A 16,316-nucleotide genomic window follows, 5' to 3' on the forward strand; every position below is an offset into this window, starting at 1 on the left:
CGATCTTTTATTAACTCGTGCAGCGCACCATAACTGCAGTTTTCAGCTAAAGCGTAAAGTGCAGTGACAAACGAGTCTACAGTCTCATTAGCTTGCTGTGTTCTCTGATTAAAGCGGGCGCTCTCATAGATAATGTTTTTCCTGGGAACAAAGTACATCTCCAAAGTGTCTCTTACTGCTTGATACTGCTGTCTCTGTATGTCAGATAACGCTTGTCCTCGGAGGATATCATCTGCTTCATCCCCCATGCAGTAGATGAGAGTGTTCACCTGGTTAGCCTCGGAGCTAAGGTGTAGGTTGCTTGCGAGTCGAAACCTTTCAAACCTCCGTATCCATTTTTCCCAATGCTGTGGCTTCGAGAAATCGAACAGCTCGGGGGGCTGGATGGTGAAAGTGGCATTCGGGGGTAGGTTAGCGTTAGCATTGTAGCCGCCGTTAGCTCGCTGGTGGGGCGGTGGCGTGCGAGGCCGCGTAACTGTTGCGCTAGCTCCCGCTTCTTCGTCCGACATCTTTCGTCTCGAGAAAACTCTTTACCACTCCCAAAGTCGCTTGCTGTCCTCCCCGATGATAAGGCACTTACAACGATCCCACTTCTGACACCATGTCGTGGTTTTTGGTAGGGAAAGAGACGACACCTTGTAGAGCAAACAACTTCAACCTTTATTTTCTCACTTCCGGTACCCAACACACTTCCACCATAAAACCGGATATACTTAAACAGATAACACCACAGTGGCGTACTGGGTGAAGGTGGGGAGAGAGGAGGACAGGGAGTGAATGGGAGTGTGAATGGTTGTCTATGTGTTAGCCCTGCGACAGACTGTCCAAGGTGTACCCTGCCTCTCTCCCCAAGACAGCTGGAATAGGCTGCAGTGACTCTGAAAAGGATGAGCAGAAGTGAGTGAATGGATTTAAATAATAATAATAATATAAATGATCGAGTGTGATCAAACTTTTCATATGAAAAATGACATTGAGTGTGGTCACTCTAGATACAATAATATAATATCAAAAACCTCAAGGATTCAAAGTTTTATTAAATTGTAAAAGTTCAAAACTCAAAGACATTAAGTTTACAGTCATATATGATCAGGTTTCACATTTCAGAAACTGGAACCAACTTTAAATGTGATTAAAATAATTATAAAACAATAAATTCTCTAATCATTGACTAACTGATGAATCACTGCAGCTCCAATATATTTTTGCATTTGACAACCCACTACAGCAACTACAGAATAAAACCACTAACCAGACTGATGACAGATTTCAAACATGCTGAATATGAAGAGTAGTATCATTTAAACTCACATGATTATCAGCTATAAGAACAAATTCAGATTTATATTGATGTAAGGTATATAAATGTAAGTACAGTTTGAATCAGTGCAATATTATTTTCACACATCAATGGACCACTGAACTTCTCAGCTTCTAAAATGTAAAGCCTCATTTAGAAACTACACAAGTACATATAATGGTCAGGGATCAACATGAACCTGTCTTCTCTATTTGACTTTAATCAACTCTGCAGTGGCTCCATCTTTCCAAGTCCAAAGTCCAGCATAGAGCGGCTGAGTGAATGTGGCCTGGACTCTGTGGAGGAGAGTCATGGTTTCAGAGACTCTGTAGAAAGACAGAATACCTGCTCTGTGATCCAGGTACACTCCTACTCTGGAGGACCGAGGACCTGAGAGGACAGTTTGGACATCGTTGTGCACAAATATATATCTGTTTGTGTCACAATACAATGTCCAAGATCTGTCATTGTTTCCAAATAAACATTCATTGCCCAACCCTGTTCTGCTGATATTCTTGTATGCGACTGCTACACGAACTGCTCCTCCTCTCCACTCCACCTCCCAGTAACAACGCCCAGTCAGACTCTCTCTACTCAGGACCTGATAACATTCAGTGAATCTGTCTGGATGATGATAATAAGACTGTTTGAACATCATAAATGTTACTTTTCTGTTCCCATCAGATAATAACAGATGTGTGTTTGCTGTGTTTGGATCCAGTGTGATTTCACATGAACATTTTAAGAATTCAGCTCTGGTCTTTGGCTCTGTTGGTGACAGTAAAACATCCACTTCAGTGACTGTCAGTGAGATGTTTGTCCATTCCTCTCTCAGAATGTCCTGTAGTTTATCTCTGGTCTCTGACACAGCTGCTGTCACATCCTCAAAGTACCTCAGAGGACGGAATTTGATGCTGGATGAGTGTGTAGACTCACTGAGTGCTGACAGTGAGGGGTAGTTGTGTAGAAACTGGTTGTGATCCTCTGTGTGTGAGAGGTGCTCCAGCTCGCCGTCTTTCCTCTTCAGCTCAGCGATCTCCTGCTCCAGCTTCTCCTGAAGCTCTTTGACTCGACTCACTTCAGTTTCCTGCTGGGATCTGACCTGCTGCTTCACATCAGAGCTTCTTTTCTGGATGAGACGGATCAGCTCAGTGAACATCTTCTCACTGTCCTCCACTGCTTTATCAGCAGAGCCATTGATGGCCTCCACCTCCTGTTGAAGCAGCTTCACATCTTTCTCTCGCTCCTGGATTCTCTGCTGGATGTTTAGTCGTCTCACCTCGAGCTCCTTCTGCTTCTCAGTCCTTTCTGCTGCAGCTGGGACTGTTTCATGGCCTTTATGTTCATCCATCAGGCAGAGATAACAGATACTCTGCTGATCAGTACGACAGAAAATCTTCATCACCTCATCATGATGAGAGCAGATGTTCTCCTGGAGCTTCTTGGAGGGGGCCACCAGCTTGTGTTTCTTAAACTGAACTACATCATAGTGAGGTTGGAGGTGTTTCTCACAGTAAGAGGCCGGACAGACCAAACAGGACTTGATAGCTTTCAGCTTCCTCCCAGTGCAGAAATCACAGGCCACATCTTCAGGTCCAGCATAGCAGTGATCAGCTGGAGCAGCTTGGAGTCCAGTCTTCTTCAGCTGCTCCACTAAAGCTGCTAACATGGTGTTTTTCTCCAGGACAGGCCTCGGTATGAAAGTCTTCCTACACTGAGGGCAGCTGTGGATTCCCTTCCTGTCCTCTTCATCAAAGTGGGTTTTAATACAGTTCATGCAGTAGCTGTGACCACAGGTTGTAGTCACCGGATCCTTCAGTAGATCCAAACAGATGGAACAAGAGAAGGTTTCTCGGTCCAGCTGAACTCCTTTCTGCGCCATTTCTCCTCTCAGTGTCAGTGACTGTGTGAGTTTCTCTTCCTTATAACTGAAACTAGTCTACGCTGTGACCTCAACATCATGTGTTTCTGCAGTGAATGGACCCTGTCAGCTCTTACACATCACCACATGTTGGTTACACCCAAGTTCAGAATTGAAGGGGAGGGAACGAGGAAACACGTGGACAGAGAGGAGGTGCTGTGTTTAAGAGCAGGAAGAAGAGGGAGGGTTATCAGGCTGTGCTTCACTCCAGGAAGAGGAGCAGTTTGAGAGCGATACTGTGTGTTTAACCCTTTTTATTTACTGCTCACATCAACTTTTAAGCTTCTTAACACTTTCTTCTATATAAATATACTTCACTTTAGAAATGTCAGAGTTCTCACTGAAATTATCAAACAGTCCTTCAGTTTTTTTTTCAATGCAGGAGGATAATGATCCTAAACATACAGATAAGGCAGCCACTGACATGATGCTTATGTTGCATTTAAGTTTATGCTCATTTCAATTGTTTCTCTCCATTAGACACTATCAACGGTGAGAGGGTGCAGCAGGTATAGTAGTTGGTGTATGAGGCAGTAAACATATTAAAGAGTTTTCAAACACATTCAGCTCCACAAAATGTCATTGTTTCCAAACGCAGAGGCAGAAGCTGGACCAGGCGAGGGTGAAGGCTCGGAGGCTGGACCAGACGGGACTGAAGACAGTGAGGCTGGACCAAATCAAATCAAATCAAATCAAATCAAATCAAATCAAATCAAATCAAATCAAATCAAATCAAATCAAATCACTTTTATTGTCACATCACATGTGCAGGTACATTGGTACAGCACATGCGAGTGAAATTCTTGTGTGCGAGCTTCACAAGCAACAGAGTTGTGCAAAATACAATAACATAAACAGGCAAAATATATGAATGGCTAAATCTGAAACCAATAAATATATGTACAGTATATAATAGTATATGTAAAAAAAAAAAAATTCTGGATGTGTATACTAAATGTTTTTCTACGTGTGTGTGTGTGTGTGTGTGTATACACATATTTTACAAATTAAATAGAGTAAACAATAAAATATAATATATAAAAATATACAGAGTTGAGACATGTGCAAAACAGTGGCATTACTGTACAGTATGGAGTGCATAATGTTAAAGTTACAGTAGTGAAGGTGAGGTGTCTATGACGTGTTCAGCAGTCTGATGGCCTGATGGAAGAAGCTGTCTCTCAGTCTGCTGGTTCGGGACCGGATGCTGCAGAACCTCCTTCCTGATGGAAGCAGTCTGAACAGTTTATGGCTGGGGTGACTGGAGTCCTTGATGATCCTCCCCGCTTTCCTCAGGCACCGCTTCCTGTAGATGTCTTGGAGGGAGGGAAGCTCACCTCCAATTATCCGTTCAGAGCACCGCACTACTCGCTGGAGAGCTTTGCAGTTGTAGGCGGTGCTGTTGCCATACCAGGTGGTGATGCATCCAGTGAGGATGCTCTCAATGGCACAGTGATAGAAGGTCCTGAGGATGCGGGGGCTCATGCCGAATCTTTTCAGTCTCCTGAGAAAGAAGAGGCGCTGCTGCGCCTTCTTCACTGTTTTGTTTATGTGTACTGACCACGTAAGATTCTCAGCCAGATGTACTCCAAGGAACCGGAAGCTGCTCACTCTCTCCACAGCAGCGCCGTTGATGGTGATGGGGGTGTGTACTTCTCTGCACCTCCGGAAGTCCACTATCAACTCCTTTGTCTTTGCGACGTTGAGGGTGAGATGGTTGTCTTGACACCAGTGGGTCAGGGCGCTGACCTCCTCCCTGTAAGCCGTCTCATCACTGTTGGTGATAAGACCCACCACTGTAGTGTCGTCCGCAAACTTCACAATGATGTTGGAGTTGTTAGTGGCCGTGCAGTCGTAGGTGTAGAGTGAGTACAGGAGAGGGCTCAGTACACACCCCTGTGGAGCACCAGTGTTCAGTGTGATGGGGGATGAGGTGATGCTGCCCAGTCTGACCACTTGGCGTCTGTCAGACAGGAAGCTAAGGATCCAGCTGCAGAGGGAGCTGCTCAGTCCTAGATCCTGCAGTTTCCTGTCCAGCTTTGAGGGAACGATGGTATTGAATGCTGAGCTGTAATCTACAAACAGCATTCTCACATACGTGTCTCTCTTCTCCAGGTGTGACAGGGCAGTATGTAGTGTCAGGGCTATGGCATCATCAGTGGACCTGTTGTGGCGGTATGCGAACTGTAGAGGGTCCAGTGAGTTGGGTAGTGCAGAGCAGATGAAGTCCCTGACCAGCTTCTCGAAGCATTTGCTTACGATGGGGGTCAGGGCTACAGGTCGCCAGTCGTTCAATGAGTCGCCAGTCGTTCAATGGGACTGAAGACACTGAGGCTGGACCAGACGGGACTGAAGACTCGGAGGCTGGGCCAGACGAGACTGAAGACTCGGAGGCTGCGGCTGGTGAGGATGATGAGTCTGAAGCTGGGCCAGACAAGGATGAAGACTCGGAGGCTGGGCCAGACGAGACTGAAGACTTGGAGGCTGCGGCTGGCGAGGATGATGAGTCTGAAGCTGGGCCAGGCGAGGATGAAGACTTGGAGGCTGGACCAGATGAGGATGAAGACTCGGAGGCTGGGCCAGATGAGGATGACGGCGCTGCAGGCGGCGGCGTGCAAGCCGGAGACGGTGGCGCTGCAGGCGGCGGCGCTACAGGCGCCACCGCATCTTATATCAGTTTCACGGAAGTAGCTGACTACGTAAGTAATCTGGGCGCTAAAGCTTTAAGAAGCTGCGCGTGCCCCCTGCGGACAATAATCACGATCACTTTCTAGCTCAGCACCTGGAGCTAAGGGGGCAAAACAATCGCATGAGTGCTGCTGTTTGACTGAGGAAGAATAAAGTAGTCATGGTAAGCCAAACACATGACCACTTAAAGACAAAGCAACAAGGTGATATTTACCAGTTTTTAAATTGTGTTGATAGGCCATGTAAACCAGAGTCATGATAAACAATATATACGCTACGTTTTTTCCTCAATAGTTTCGTCACGTTTACTGTCTAAGGACAGCGCTAGCAAGCACTCTCTGCTTATGAGCAAAAAAAAAGCAAAACAAAAAAAACAGGGGAAGTTTTAGGAGTGACGGCGAGAGAGAGAGAGAGAGAGAGAGAGAACAGAAAAAGAGACAGAGCGAGTTTTGAGATGTGAGAGATTTGTGACGTTTAGCGTGTTTGGAGTGTGTAGTTAATGTGTTGTCTTGTGTAGTTAGTGTGTAGTGTTGTGGATAGTTTTGTGTTGTGTGTCAGAACAATGAGGCAACTGCTGTCTCCAGATAGAAACAGGAGTGATACACCTGCTGCTGTCAGACCTGCAGGTATCAGGCTGTGATGTTCTCCTTTATAGTGGACAGAAATTATTTTTTTGGAGTGGCACAAATAATTTGTGTTGCATCTTATTGAATGAAGAACAGCTGATTGTTCTGTAAATAGTTTGAAATGGTTATTTAGAAAATCAAGGTAAAAGGTAGATGGCTGCAAATAACTTTTTTTGCAAAACTTGTGCATAAGATTTTAAAATCGACAATTTATATTTGCATTTAAAGTTATGAAATATGATTCATTAAACATGTTTGTGGTTGTTACAGTAAAAAAATATAACTTTTTCTACTCTGATTCTATGTTTTTTGTCTGATTTTAGATCAATTGTGTTAATACAGTATATCAAAATGAAACCATAACTGTAAATTCAGACACGTGAGATTGTGCTGAAAAGAATGATACCAAACAAGGCGAAGTAGATAGTTTTTAAAGGTGAAATGTGGAGGGAAAATCAAAAGTAGTTAAAAATGTCCAATTATACCCTGGACCCCAAAGGGTTAAAGGTAAACTAACGCAATAGTTAGTTTTCAAGTAATTAATTACTTTTATAATATTGTAACTCAGTTACTATCTCAGTTACTTTTTTGAAGAAGTAACTAGTAACTATAATTAATTACTTTTTCAAAGTAACTTGCCCAGCACTGCTCACCACATATCCAAATCCATATCATGACCAGCAGCTTTTACAGCTGTGGTTCCAGCAAACATCAGCTGATACAAAAAAATAATATTCAATAAATTCTAACAACAGCTGATTAAGCTTAAACGTGCTGCTGTTGTTTAGCACGACATCCGCTGGTTTCCTCTTTCTGGCGCTAAGTGGGCAATAAACAAACAAGAGAGACGGGACTGAAAAGACGATCAGCTGATCATTGATCAGTTTCATGATTGAAGTAGCAACAGGAGAGGGAGGGGAAAGAATGAGCGAAGAAGAGGCAGCTGTGCAGCGTAAAGACACACTGATTTTTTTACACATTGGCCAGCATCTGGCCAATCCACCACCTTTCATTGTTTATACCAATACAAAAACAACAACAACAACAAAAAACCCATCGGCCCACTGGGCAAATGCCCGCTATAACCGATGGCCTGTCCAGCTATGAGTATATTCAATAGAATTGCAATTTAGATTTGTATATTTGTATTCATGTGAACTAATATTATTTGATTGTTATCTTAATATAGCACAAGCTTCAGTGACCTTTTTACAAAAAAATGTTAGTAGAATTTTCCTTCAAGGAGTTACTTTTTACTTTCTTACTTTGAGAACATTTAAGGGCCTTTACTTTTTCACTTTTACTTGAGGAAAGATGTTGCTTCAGTACTTTTACTGCATTAGCTTTTAATGTAGCTATCTGTACTTAAGTAAAGAGTGTACCTGTTGGAGTCAAATTGTTAATTGTTGTGATTGTGTTTCTTAAATTTGTAAGTCTTGGTTCAAAATATATGATCAAAGACATTCCTTTGTCTCTGACCACCTCTCCAGCCACTCTGGTGCTGGGGGAGGCTGAAAGTGTTTTATTAGGCACACCTATCTGAAAGATCTGTTTCTTGTGTGGTAAGCTTCCTGCTTTAATGATCCTTTTGGTGAGCAGGAGGTCACACAAACGCACCCATGACACACACATTCTCACACACACACACACACACACACACACACACACACACACACACACACACACACGTTGTTGCACATGCATACACATGCATACCGGTTTTACGAGGGGAGGTGCTTGTGTAAACTCCAAACTGTAACTGTAATGGAAATAACAGGGCTGCTTGTTGAAGAAGTTGGTTTGGAAACGGGTGAGGAGCGTTGAGCTCCAAGAGCCTGGTTCCAACCAAGCCTTCCCTTGCTAGCAAGTAAAAGTTGTTCGTCTTGTCTTTGTCGTTAACGAGAATAAGTGTGTAAACCAGCGGGGCCTGTGGAAGCGCAGACCCAACAGTACCCTTGTACCCTGCAGAAAGGCAGTTTTGGTGCATTCCAGAGGCCCAGAATAGATACCAAGCAATACCTTGAGCCTCCTCACTAACTGATTTTTTTATCCACCAGTGTATCTGACAACACCTCTGTGGTCTGCTTCAATCCTTTCCAACAAGTATTTCCAGCTGTTTGTCTCCCATCTGCACTTTAGTCTTTCTTCTTGTCATGTCTGCGTTTGTCCACCAGGTGTCTCCCTCAGCTCATATTCTCTAGCTGTGTCCCCAAACCTAGGCTGCATCCTTCGGAGGACCCAGCCTTTGAGGTATATGTGTGCCGGGTCCTTTGAAGACTGGGAAGGCTGGAAACGATGTGCCGGGAGTTTGCTGTTCTCACCAGCTCTAGTGAGCCTTGACCTCCCAGTCAGCTATTGAGCTGGTGGGTAACAGACGTCTCCAAAAATGTCAGAGCACTTTTTCAAATATGTGATGTCTTGATAAATCAAGCATATTTAAAGTTTACACAGCTACATTCTCCCCTGAAAATATGTTGTTGTTTTTCGGGGTTTTTTTTGTGACCCAGAAATAGTAATAAGAGTAATATTAAAACTAAGTAGCTGCTGCCATTGTTGGAAACTGGAATTGACTGGACCGCGCTATGAATTCTGGGATAGGAGGATACACGCGACCCATTAGTGATGGGATTTCCGGCTCTTTTTACAGAACCAGCTCTTTCAGATCGGCTCACTAAAAAAAGAGCCGGCTCTTTCGGCTCTTTTGTTGCTTTAATTAATTAATTATCAACAACAATATAAAATTATGCACAAAAGGAATTACTAATGTAAAAAAACCATGGGGTTTTTTTACATTAGTAAAAAAAACTAATGTAAAAAAAACCATATATATATATATAAAACATATATATTTATATATATGTTTATATATAAATATATACGGTGGCCCATAGAGACAAAGCACTTACAAACTCCAAAACACTGCTGGCGTTAACTGAACTTCCAAAACAGCTACCTAGATCACTTAAATTACACAATTGAAAGCATATGTGTATTGTTTGTGTATTTATACACAAGCACTCATATATATTCAAATAATTTAAAAAAATATGTTCATTAACCTGTTACTACCACACACCAAATCCGGTCGTTGGTACTTCCTGACTTGTGTAGCCACTAGGTAACAAAAGCTCAACACTGCGCCGAGCATCCTGGAGCACTTCCGTTGTGTTATGGAGTTTGTATGTGTTCGGACCTCAAAGTATACACCAGTTGAAATCTTAATGACAGGCCACTACATGCAGTTATAGTAAAAAATAATTAAATAAATAAATAAATAAATATATATATATATATATATATATATGGTAAATGGCCTGTATTTATATAGCGCTTTACTTAGTCCCTAAGGACCCCAAGGCGCTTTACATATCCAGTCATCCACCCATTCACACACACATTCACACACTGGTGATGGCAAGCTACATTGTAGCCACAGCCACCCTGGGGCGCAATGACAGAGGCGAGGCTGCCGGACACTGGCACCACCGGGCCCTCTGACCACCACCAGTAGGCAACGGATGAAGTGTCTTGCCCAAGGACACAACGACCGAGACTGTCCGAGCCGGGGCTCGAGCCGGCAACCTTCTGATTACAAGGCGAACTCCCAACTCTTGAGCCACGATTGCCCCCGACATATATATATGTATTAGTGCTTTTCAATAAATTTAAAAAAAACGAATTAATCTCACAATTTTCTGTAATTAATCTTGATTAATCGCAATTACTTGATCAATAGCCTGGTTGCAATTACTTTTTTTTTTCCAACCTTATATTTAACCTCCTAAGACCCGAACTCTTTCGTGGCATTCAAATTTTTAATTTTTCTTTGCTATTTGGGCTCATTGGGACCTGATGACTGTAAAAACAAAGACTTACATGATTTTTTTTAAACTGATTTTTGGTTCTGAGAAAAATGAGATCCACGTATGAAGACATTAATTTAAAATTTCGATAGAACAGTGGCAGCATAATGTCCTCGTAAGTGGTTATCCAGCTCTTGTAGAGCAAAATTTAGTATTTTGGTTTAAACAACCCAAAATGGGATGTCCATATATATGAACGGCAGGTCCTAGGAGGTTAAGCTTGTAACTGACATTTATGCAATATAATGAAGTATTTGCAGAATAAACACAAATAATGTGCTTTGGAGTTTGTATGTTTTGGAGTTTGTATGTACTTTGTCAGGTTTAGTTGTGTGTAATTATTTTCTCACATATAAATTCAACTCACTGAGCTCAACATGAACTTCCTGTTAACAAAAACAGCAGGAATATTTAAAACATGCTGGATGTTTGCAGATGAGTAAGAAGCAGAAATATCTGCATAAATTTGATTTGTTTTTGTGTTAAATGATGTTGTTTGCTGATATCATGCCCCTGTTGTTTGTTCTCATCAATGTCCTGTTTTTAACTGATTTTCAAACTAGATCTGGTCCAGGTATTCTTCATCTAAACATCAGAAGTCTTTGTTCTAAACTGGGTTTTGTGAAAGCATCATATACCGAATAACTATCTACCATGATGTTAATGAGTCTGCTGACAAAAGATTTGAACTGGGACTGGTTATCTTATGTACTGAAAATGAGTCTGTTTTTGTTACTGAGAGAAAAAAAATCAATATTCACTACAGCTCACTATTACTTAATAATAATGGATTGCATTTATACAGCGCTTTTCGAGACCCTCAAAGTGCTTTACAATTCCACTATTCATTCACTCTTACATTCACACACTGGTGGAGGTAGCTACGGTTGTAGCCACAGCTCCCCTGGGGCAGACTGACAGAGGCGAGGCTGCCATATCGCGCCATCGGCCCCTCTGGCCAACACCAGTAGGCGGTAGGTGAAGTGCCTTGCCCAAGGACAGAACCACCAAGACAGATGTAGCAGGGGATCAAACCGGTAAACCTTCTGGCTAAAAGATGAGCTTCCCAAACCCCTGAACCACGGTCGCCCATGCTTTTATTTGTTCTCCTCCAAAGTCCTGATTGTGGAACAGACATGTCTAAAAGGAAACTTTCTGCTAAAATTTCGGAAATTTAAGTAAAGCAGTTCAAGCAGTTATCTGATTGTATCAATTTCTATAGAAACATGATATCTGTTTTAATCTGTCAAACTTTTTATTTGAAAATGGCTTTAAATGATTTTACTCTAAATACAATAATTGATTGTTAGTAGCATGATCAAATAATCATAAAAAAATGCCCATAAATGTAAGTACAGTTTGAAACAGTGCAATATTATTTTCACACATCAATGGACCACTGAACTTCTCAGCTTCTAAAATGTAAAGCCTCATTTAGAAACTACACAAGTACGTATAATGGTCAGGGATCAACATGAACCTTAGTACCTTAGAACCTTAGTTTATTTGACTTTAATCAACTCTGCAGTGTCTCCATCAGAGAACCCAAGCCGAAATCCAGCATAGAGCGGCTGAGTGAATGTGGTCTGGACTCTGTGGAGGAGAGTCATGGTTTCAGAGACGCTGTAGAAAGACAGAATACCTGCTCTGTGATCCAGGTACACTCCTACTCTGGAGGACAGAGGACCTGAGAGGACAGTTTGGACTTTGTTATATTGAAATTTATAACCGTTTGTGTCACAATATAATGACTGAGATTTGTCATTCCATCCAAATCCACATTCATTGCCCCTTCCTGCTCTGCTGATATTCTTGTATGCAACTGCGACATAAACTGCTCCTCCTCTCCACTCCACCTCCCAGTAACAACGTCCAGTCAGACTCTCTCTACTCAGGACCTGACACCATACAGTGAATCTGTCTGGATGATCAAAATAAGACTTTTGTTGTTTCATAAATGTTACTTTTCTGTTCCCCTCAGATAATAACAGATGTGTGTTTGCTGTGTTTGGATCCAGTGTGATTTCATGTGAATATTTTAAGAATCCAGCTCTGGTCTTTGGCTCTGCTGGTGACAGTAAAACATCCTCTTCAGTGACTGTCAGTGAGATGTTTGTCCATTCCTCTCTCAGAATGTCCTGTAGTTTATCTCTGGTCTCTGACACAGCTGCTGTCACATCCTCAAAGTAGCTCAGAGGACGAATATTGATGCTGGATGAGTGTGTAGACTCACTGAGTGCTGACAGTGAGGGGTAGTTGTGTAGAAACTGGTTGTGATCCTCTGTGTGTGAGAGCTGCTCCAGCTCGCCGTCTTTCCTCTTCAGCTCAGCGATCTCCTGCTCCAGCTTCTCCTGAAGCTCTTTGACTCGACTCACTTCAGTTTCCTGCTGGGATCTGACCTGCTGCTTCACATCAGAGCTTCTTTTCTGGAGGAGACGGATCAGCTCAGTGAACATCTTCTCACTGTCCTCCACTGCTTTATCAGCAGAGCCATTGATGGCCTCCACCTCCTGTTGAAGCAGCTTCACATCTTTCTCTCGCTCCTGGATTCTCTGCTGGATGTTTAGTCGTCTCACCTCGAGCTCCTTCTGCTTCTCAGTCCTTTCTGCTGCAGCTGGGACTGTTTCATGGCCTTTATGTTCATCAACTGAGCAGAGATAACAGATACTCTGCTGATCAGTACGACAGAAAATCTTCATCACCTCATCATGACGAGAGCAGATGTTCTCCTGGAGCTTCTTGGAGGGGGTCACCAGCTTGTGTTTCTTTAATGGAGCTGCATCATAGTGAGGTTGGAGGTGTTTCTCACAGTAAGAGGCCAGACAGACTAAACAGGACTTGATGGCTCTCAGCTTCCTCCCAGTGCAGACATCACAGGCCACATCTTCAGGTCCAGCATAGCAGTGATCAGCTGGAGCAGCTTGGAGTCCAGTCTTCTTCAGCTGCTCCACTAAAGCTGCAAACATGACGTTTTTCTCCAGGACAGGCCTCGGTATGAAAGTCTTGCTACACTGAGGGCAGCTGTGGATTCCCTTCTTGTCCTCTTTGTCAAAGTGGGTTTCAACACAGTTCATGCAGTAGCTGTGTCCACAGGCTGTAGTCACCGGATCCTTCAGTAGATCCAAACAGATGGAACAAGAGAAGGTTTCTCGGTCCAGCTGAACTCCTTTCTGCGCCATTTCTCCTCTCAGTGTCAGTGACTGTGTGAGTTTCTCTTCCTTATAACTGAAACTAGTCTGAGCTCTGATCTCAACAACGTGTTTCTGCAGTGAATGGAGCCTGTCAGCTCTTACACGTCACCACATGTTGTTTACGCCCATTGTCAAAGTGCAGGTCTGAAGGGGAGGGAACGAGGAAACACGTGGACAGAGAGGAGGTGCTGTGTTTAAGAGCAGGAAGAAGAGTGAGGTTATCAGGCTGTGCTTCACTCCAGGAAGAGGAGTAGTTTGAGAGCGATACTGTGTGTTTAACCTTTTTTTATTTACTGCTCACCTTTTAAGCCTGTTAACACTTTCTTCTATATAATAAACTTCACTTGTCACAGTTCTCACTGAAGTTATCCTTCAGTTTTATTCAATGCAGGATGATAATGACCCTAGACATACAGATAAGGCAGCCACTGCATGATGACATGAAGCTTATGTTGCATTTAAGGGTGCAGCAAGTGGAATAGTTGGTATTTCAGGGAAATGTTCGATAGGAATGAAGAAAAATTCCTGACTCGTTAATTTCAAAGAAAACATACTCATCAACTTTTTTAATTTCATTTTTTTTGTTATGTAGAAGTGTCACGGTTCTGGGTCCGTCGGACCCAGTAGTTTGAGTTTTATTATGTTTTGGTTTTAGTTTGCATCAGGGATTGTTTTCTTGTTCTCTTGTAGTGTTGATTATGATGATGTTTATTATTTGAGTTTCATGTTTCTGTGGTGTTTAGGATTTGTTCTTCAGTTGTGTCTGCTTAGTATTTGTCTAGCTCCATGTGCCATTTTCTGTCTGTCTCTCTATGTCGAGTTTGTGTCTTAGTGTGATGGTTGCTTGTTCCTGTTTTATTGTGATGGTCTGCGTCTCATGTGAGTGTGTTCAGTTTTACCTTTGTCTCGTCTTGTTGATTATTCCCAGCTGTGTCCACCACCTGCGTGTAATTCCCCTGTGATTCTCTGTGTATTTAAGTCATGTCTGCCGTCATTGTAGTTGCTGGTCCGTCTGTGTTTCCACCCTGCTTCATCTGTGTGTTTCCCTGCAGTCTACCATCATCTGTTTCCGCCCGCTCTCATTCATGTCCAGGTTCGTGTTCTATAGTTAGTTTGTTCCCAGTTTAGTTTAGTCATTGCTCCGTTCGCCGTTTGTCCATTTCCTTTTTGTGTTTAATAAACCACCCTCACACCCATACAAGTGCCTGCGTTTGGATCCTCCTTTATTTTCCACACGGCTCATCTCACTCGCCGTGACAAGAAGCTGTAATCAACTCGACAAATCATCTTGAAATTGTCACTAAATGGGGACCTGGGTTGGGACTGACCCTTTGATATCTGATTACGTCCCTGAAATTGTTAAATAAAGCTGATGTCCAGTGCACTTGTTTTACAGTGACGTTAATATTAGAACAACACACTGCAAAAGGGGAAATGGTGCTCTGAGGTCCAGAGAGGTGGAGAAGCCAAACATCCATTTATCCAAAGAGACACTCTCTCATTACTCAGGGTAGGGTCACCACACACTGGGGGAAAGGAATCCAGGAATCTGTGTGAAAACAGAATAAAAGTAATATCCAGACAACAAGAGCAATAAGATTGGCTTAAAATACTTCAGACCCTCCTGTATGATCCATGCACAGAGATCTGAGGGAACGTCCAGGAAGGATGATAGTGTTCTCCACAGAATTGATTGGTCTGCTTAGTAACTGGCTCAGGAGCTGTTATGCCAGTACAAAGGCTTATTAATAGTTATTAATCCCTACCTCCTTCTCAACAGTCTACCAAGTTCATCGTCACCCCAACTTCCCCTCAATACGTGTCTACACTGATAATGTTGATCAAACAAATTGAAGCAATTTAGATACCGAATGATCTGATTGCCACCTGGACCACTGTTACCTTCACTCTTCACATTCACATGAGTGAATTTGTTCTGTTGAGGTTCACTTCTTCTTGACCTCACCGATCCGTTTGATATCCCAGCTGGGGAAGAAGGGTCAGATGAGGCTGGAGTATTTTTCATCTTTATTACCAATGTGCGTTGGGAGATCCCACTACATGGAGTCATAGCAAGCATCGAGTAGATCCGAGGATCATTCCTGATACACACACCTATATAGAGTCAGTGGGGCGGCTGCCCTGTGTCACCCCCCTTCAGTAGTTTTCCACTAATTCTATTGTTCAGTCTGGGGGGTTGCCCAGGCAGACCCCCACTGTCAATAAATTCCTCAGGGTTCAGCAACTTAATCTCATTTGTGAGAGTTTTAAGGTCACATGAAATGCTTTGAGAATAAAAGTCCACAATTGTCCTTTAAACAAGGGTTGACCCAAGTCATTCTAGCAAAACACACACTTAGGAATCATTTCCCGTTCTTCTGATCTACAGCCACCTCCTGTTATCTAAGCACATTCTAGTCTAATTGTTGTTTTATTCTACTCACAATAAAATACACAGCAGTTAGCAGGCTCAGTGAGCAGTTGGACTCGTATTTGTCACATGGACATTTTCATGGTGCTGATTGGAAAAGTTATGGGTACACACCAGCTCGCAAGTGGGAACAGGTAATCTGTGCACGCGGACTATTTTTTTTTTCCAGAAACAGCTCCACCTCATGGGCGTTGTGCGAACCAGTGATCGTCTGCAGCTCTTTGACTCTGATCATATGAAATTTGTTAGCTGGTAGATGTGAGTACTTGCAGCCTTGGTGTCTCATTATCCTCAAG

At 42.8% G+C, this 16,316-nt stretch overlaps 2 protein-coding genes across 2 annotated transcripts; both read right to left on the reverse strand.

The window, feature by feature from the left end:
- Positions 1–1,347: 1,347 nt before the first annotated feature.
- Positions 1,348–3,215, reverse strand: LOC147334913 (tripartite motif-containing protein 16-like). Its single transcript, XM_086286957.1, has one exon. It carries the CDS (start codon positions 3,180–3,182, stop codon positions 1,509–1,511), a length of 1,674 nt encoding a protein of 557 aa, XP_086143083.1. The 5' UTR covers positions 3,183–3,215; the 3' UTR covers positions 1,348–1,508.
- Positions 3,216–11,670: 8,455 nt separating this feature from the next.
- Positions 11,671–13,632, reverse strand: LOC147334914 (tripartite motif-containing protein 16-like). The gene has a single exon (XM_086286879.1). The coding sequence runs from the start codon at positions 13,575–13,577 to the stop codon at positions 11,901–11,903; it is 1,677 nt and encodes a 558-aa protein (XP_086143005.1). The 5' UTR covers positions 13,578–13,632; the 3' UTR covers positions 11,671–11,900.
- Between the last annotated feature and the right edge of the window lie 2,684 nt (positions 13,633–16,316).

This window comes from Aulonocara sp. 'chitande type north' Nkhata Bay, linkage group LG3, assembly GCF_057382095.1.
Source record: "Aulonocara sp. 'chitande type north' Nkhata Bay isolate Kocher_YH1m ecotype deep benthic linkage group LG3, A_spYH_male_GT1.1, whole genome shotgun sequence".
NCBI classification, from domain to species: domain Eukaryota; kingdom Metazoa; phylum Chordata; class Actinopteri; order Cichliformes; family Cichlidae; genus Aulonocara; species Aulonocara sp. 'chitande type north' Nkhata Bay.

Coding starts and splice junctions, on each gene's coding strand:
- LOC147334914 (XM_086286879.1), bottom strand. CDS start 13,577: ATGGCGCAGAAAGGAGTTCAGCTGGACCGAGAAACCTTCTCTTGTTCC.
- LOC147334913 (XM_086286957.1), bottom strand. CDS start 3,182: ATGGCGCAGAAAGGAGTTCAGCTGGACCGAGAAACCTTCTCTTGTTCC.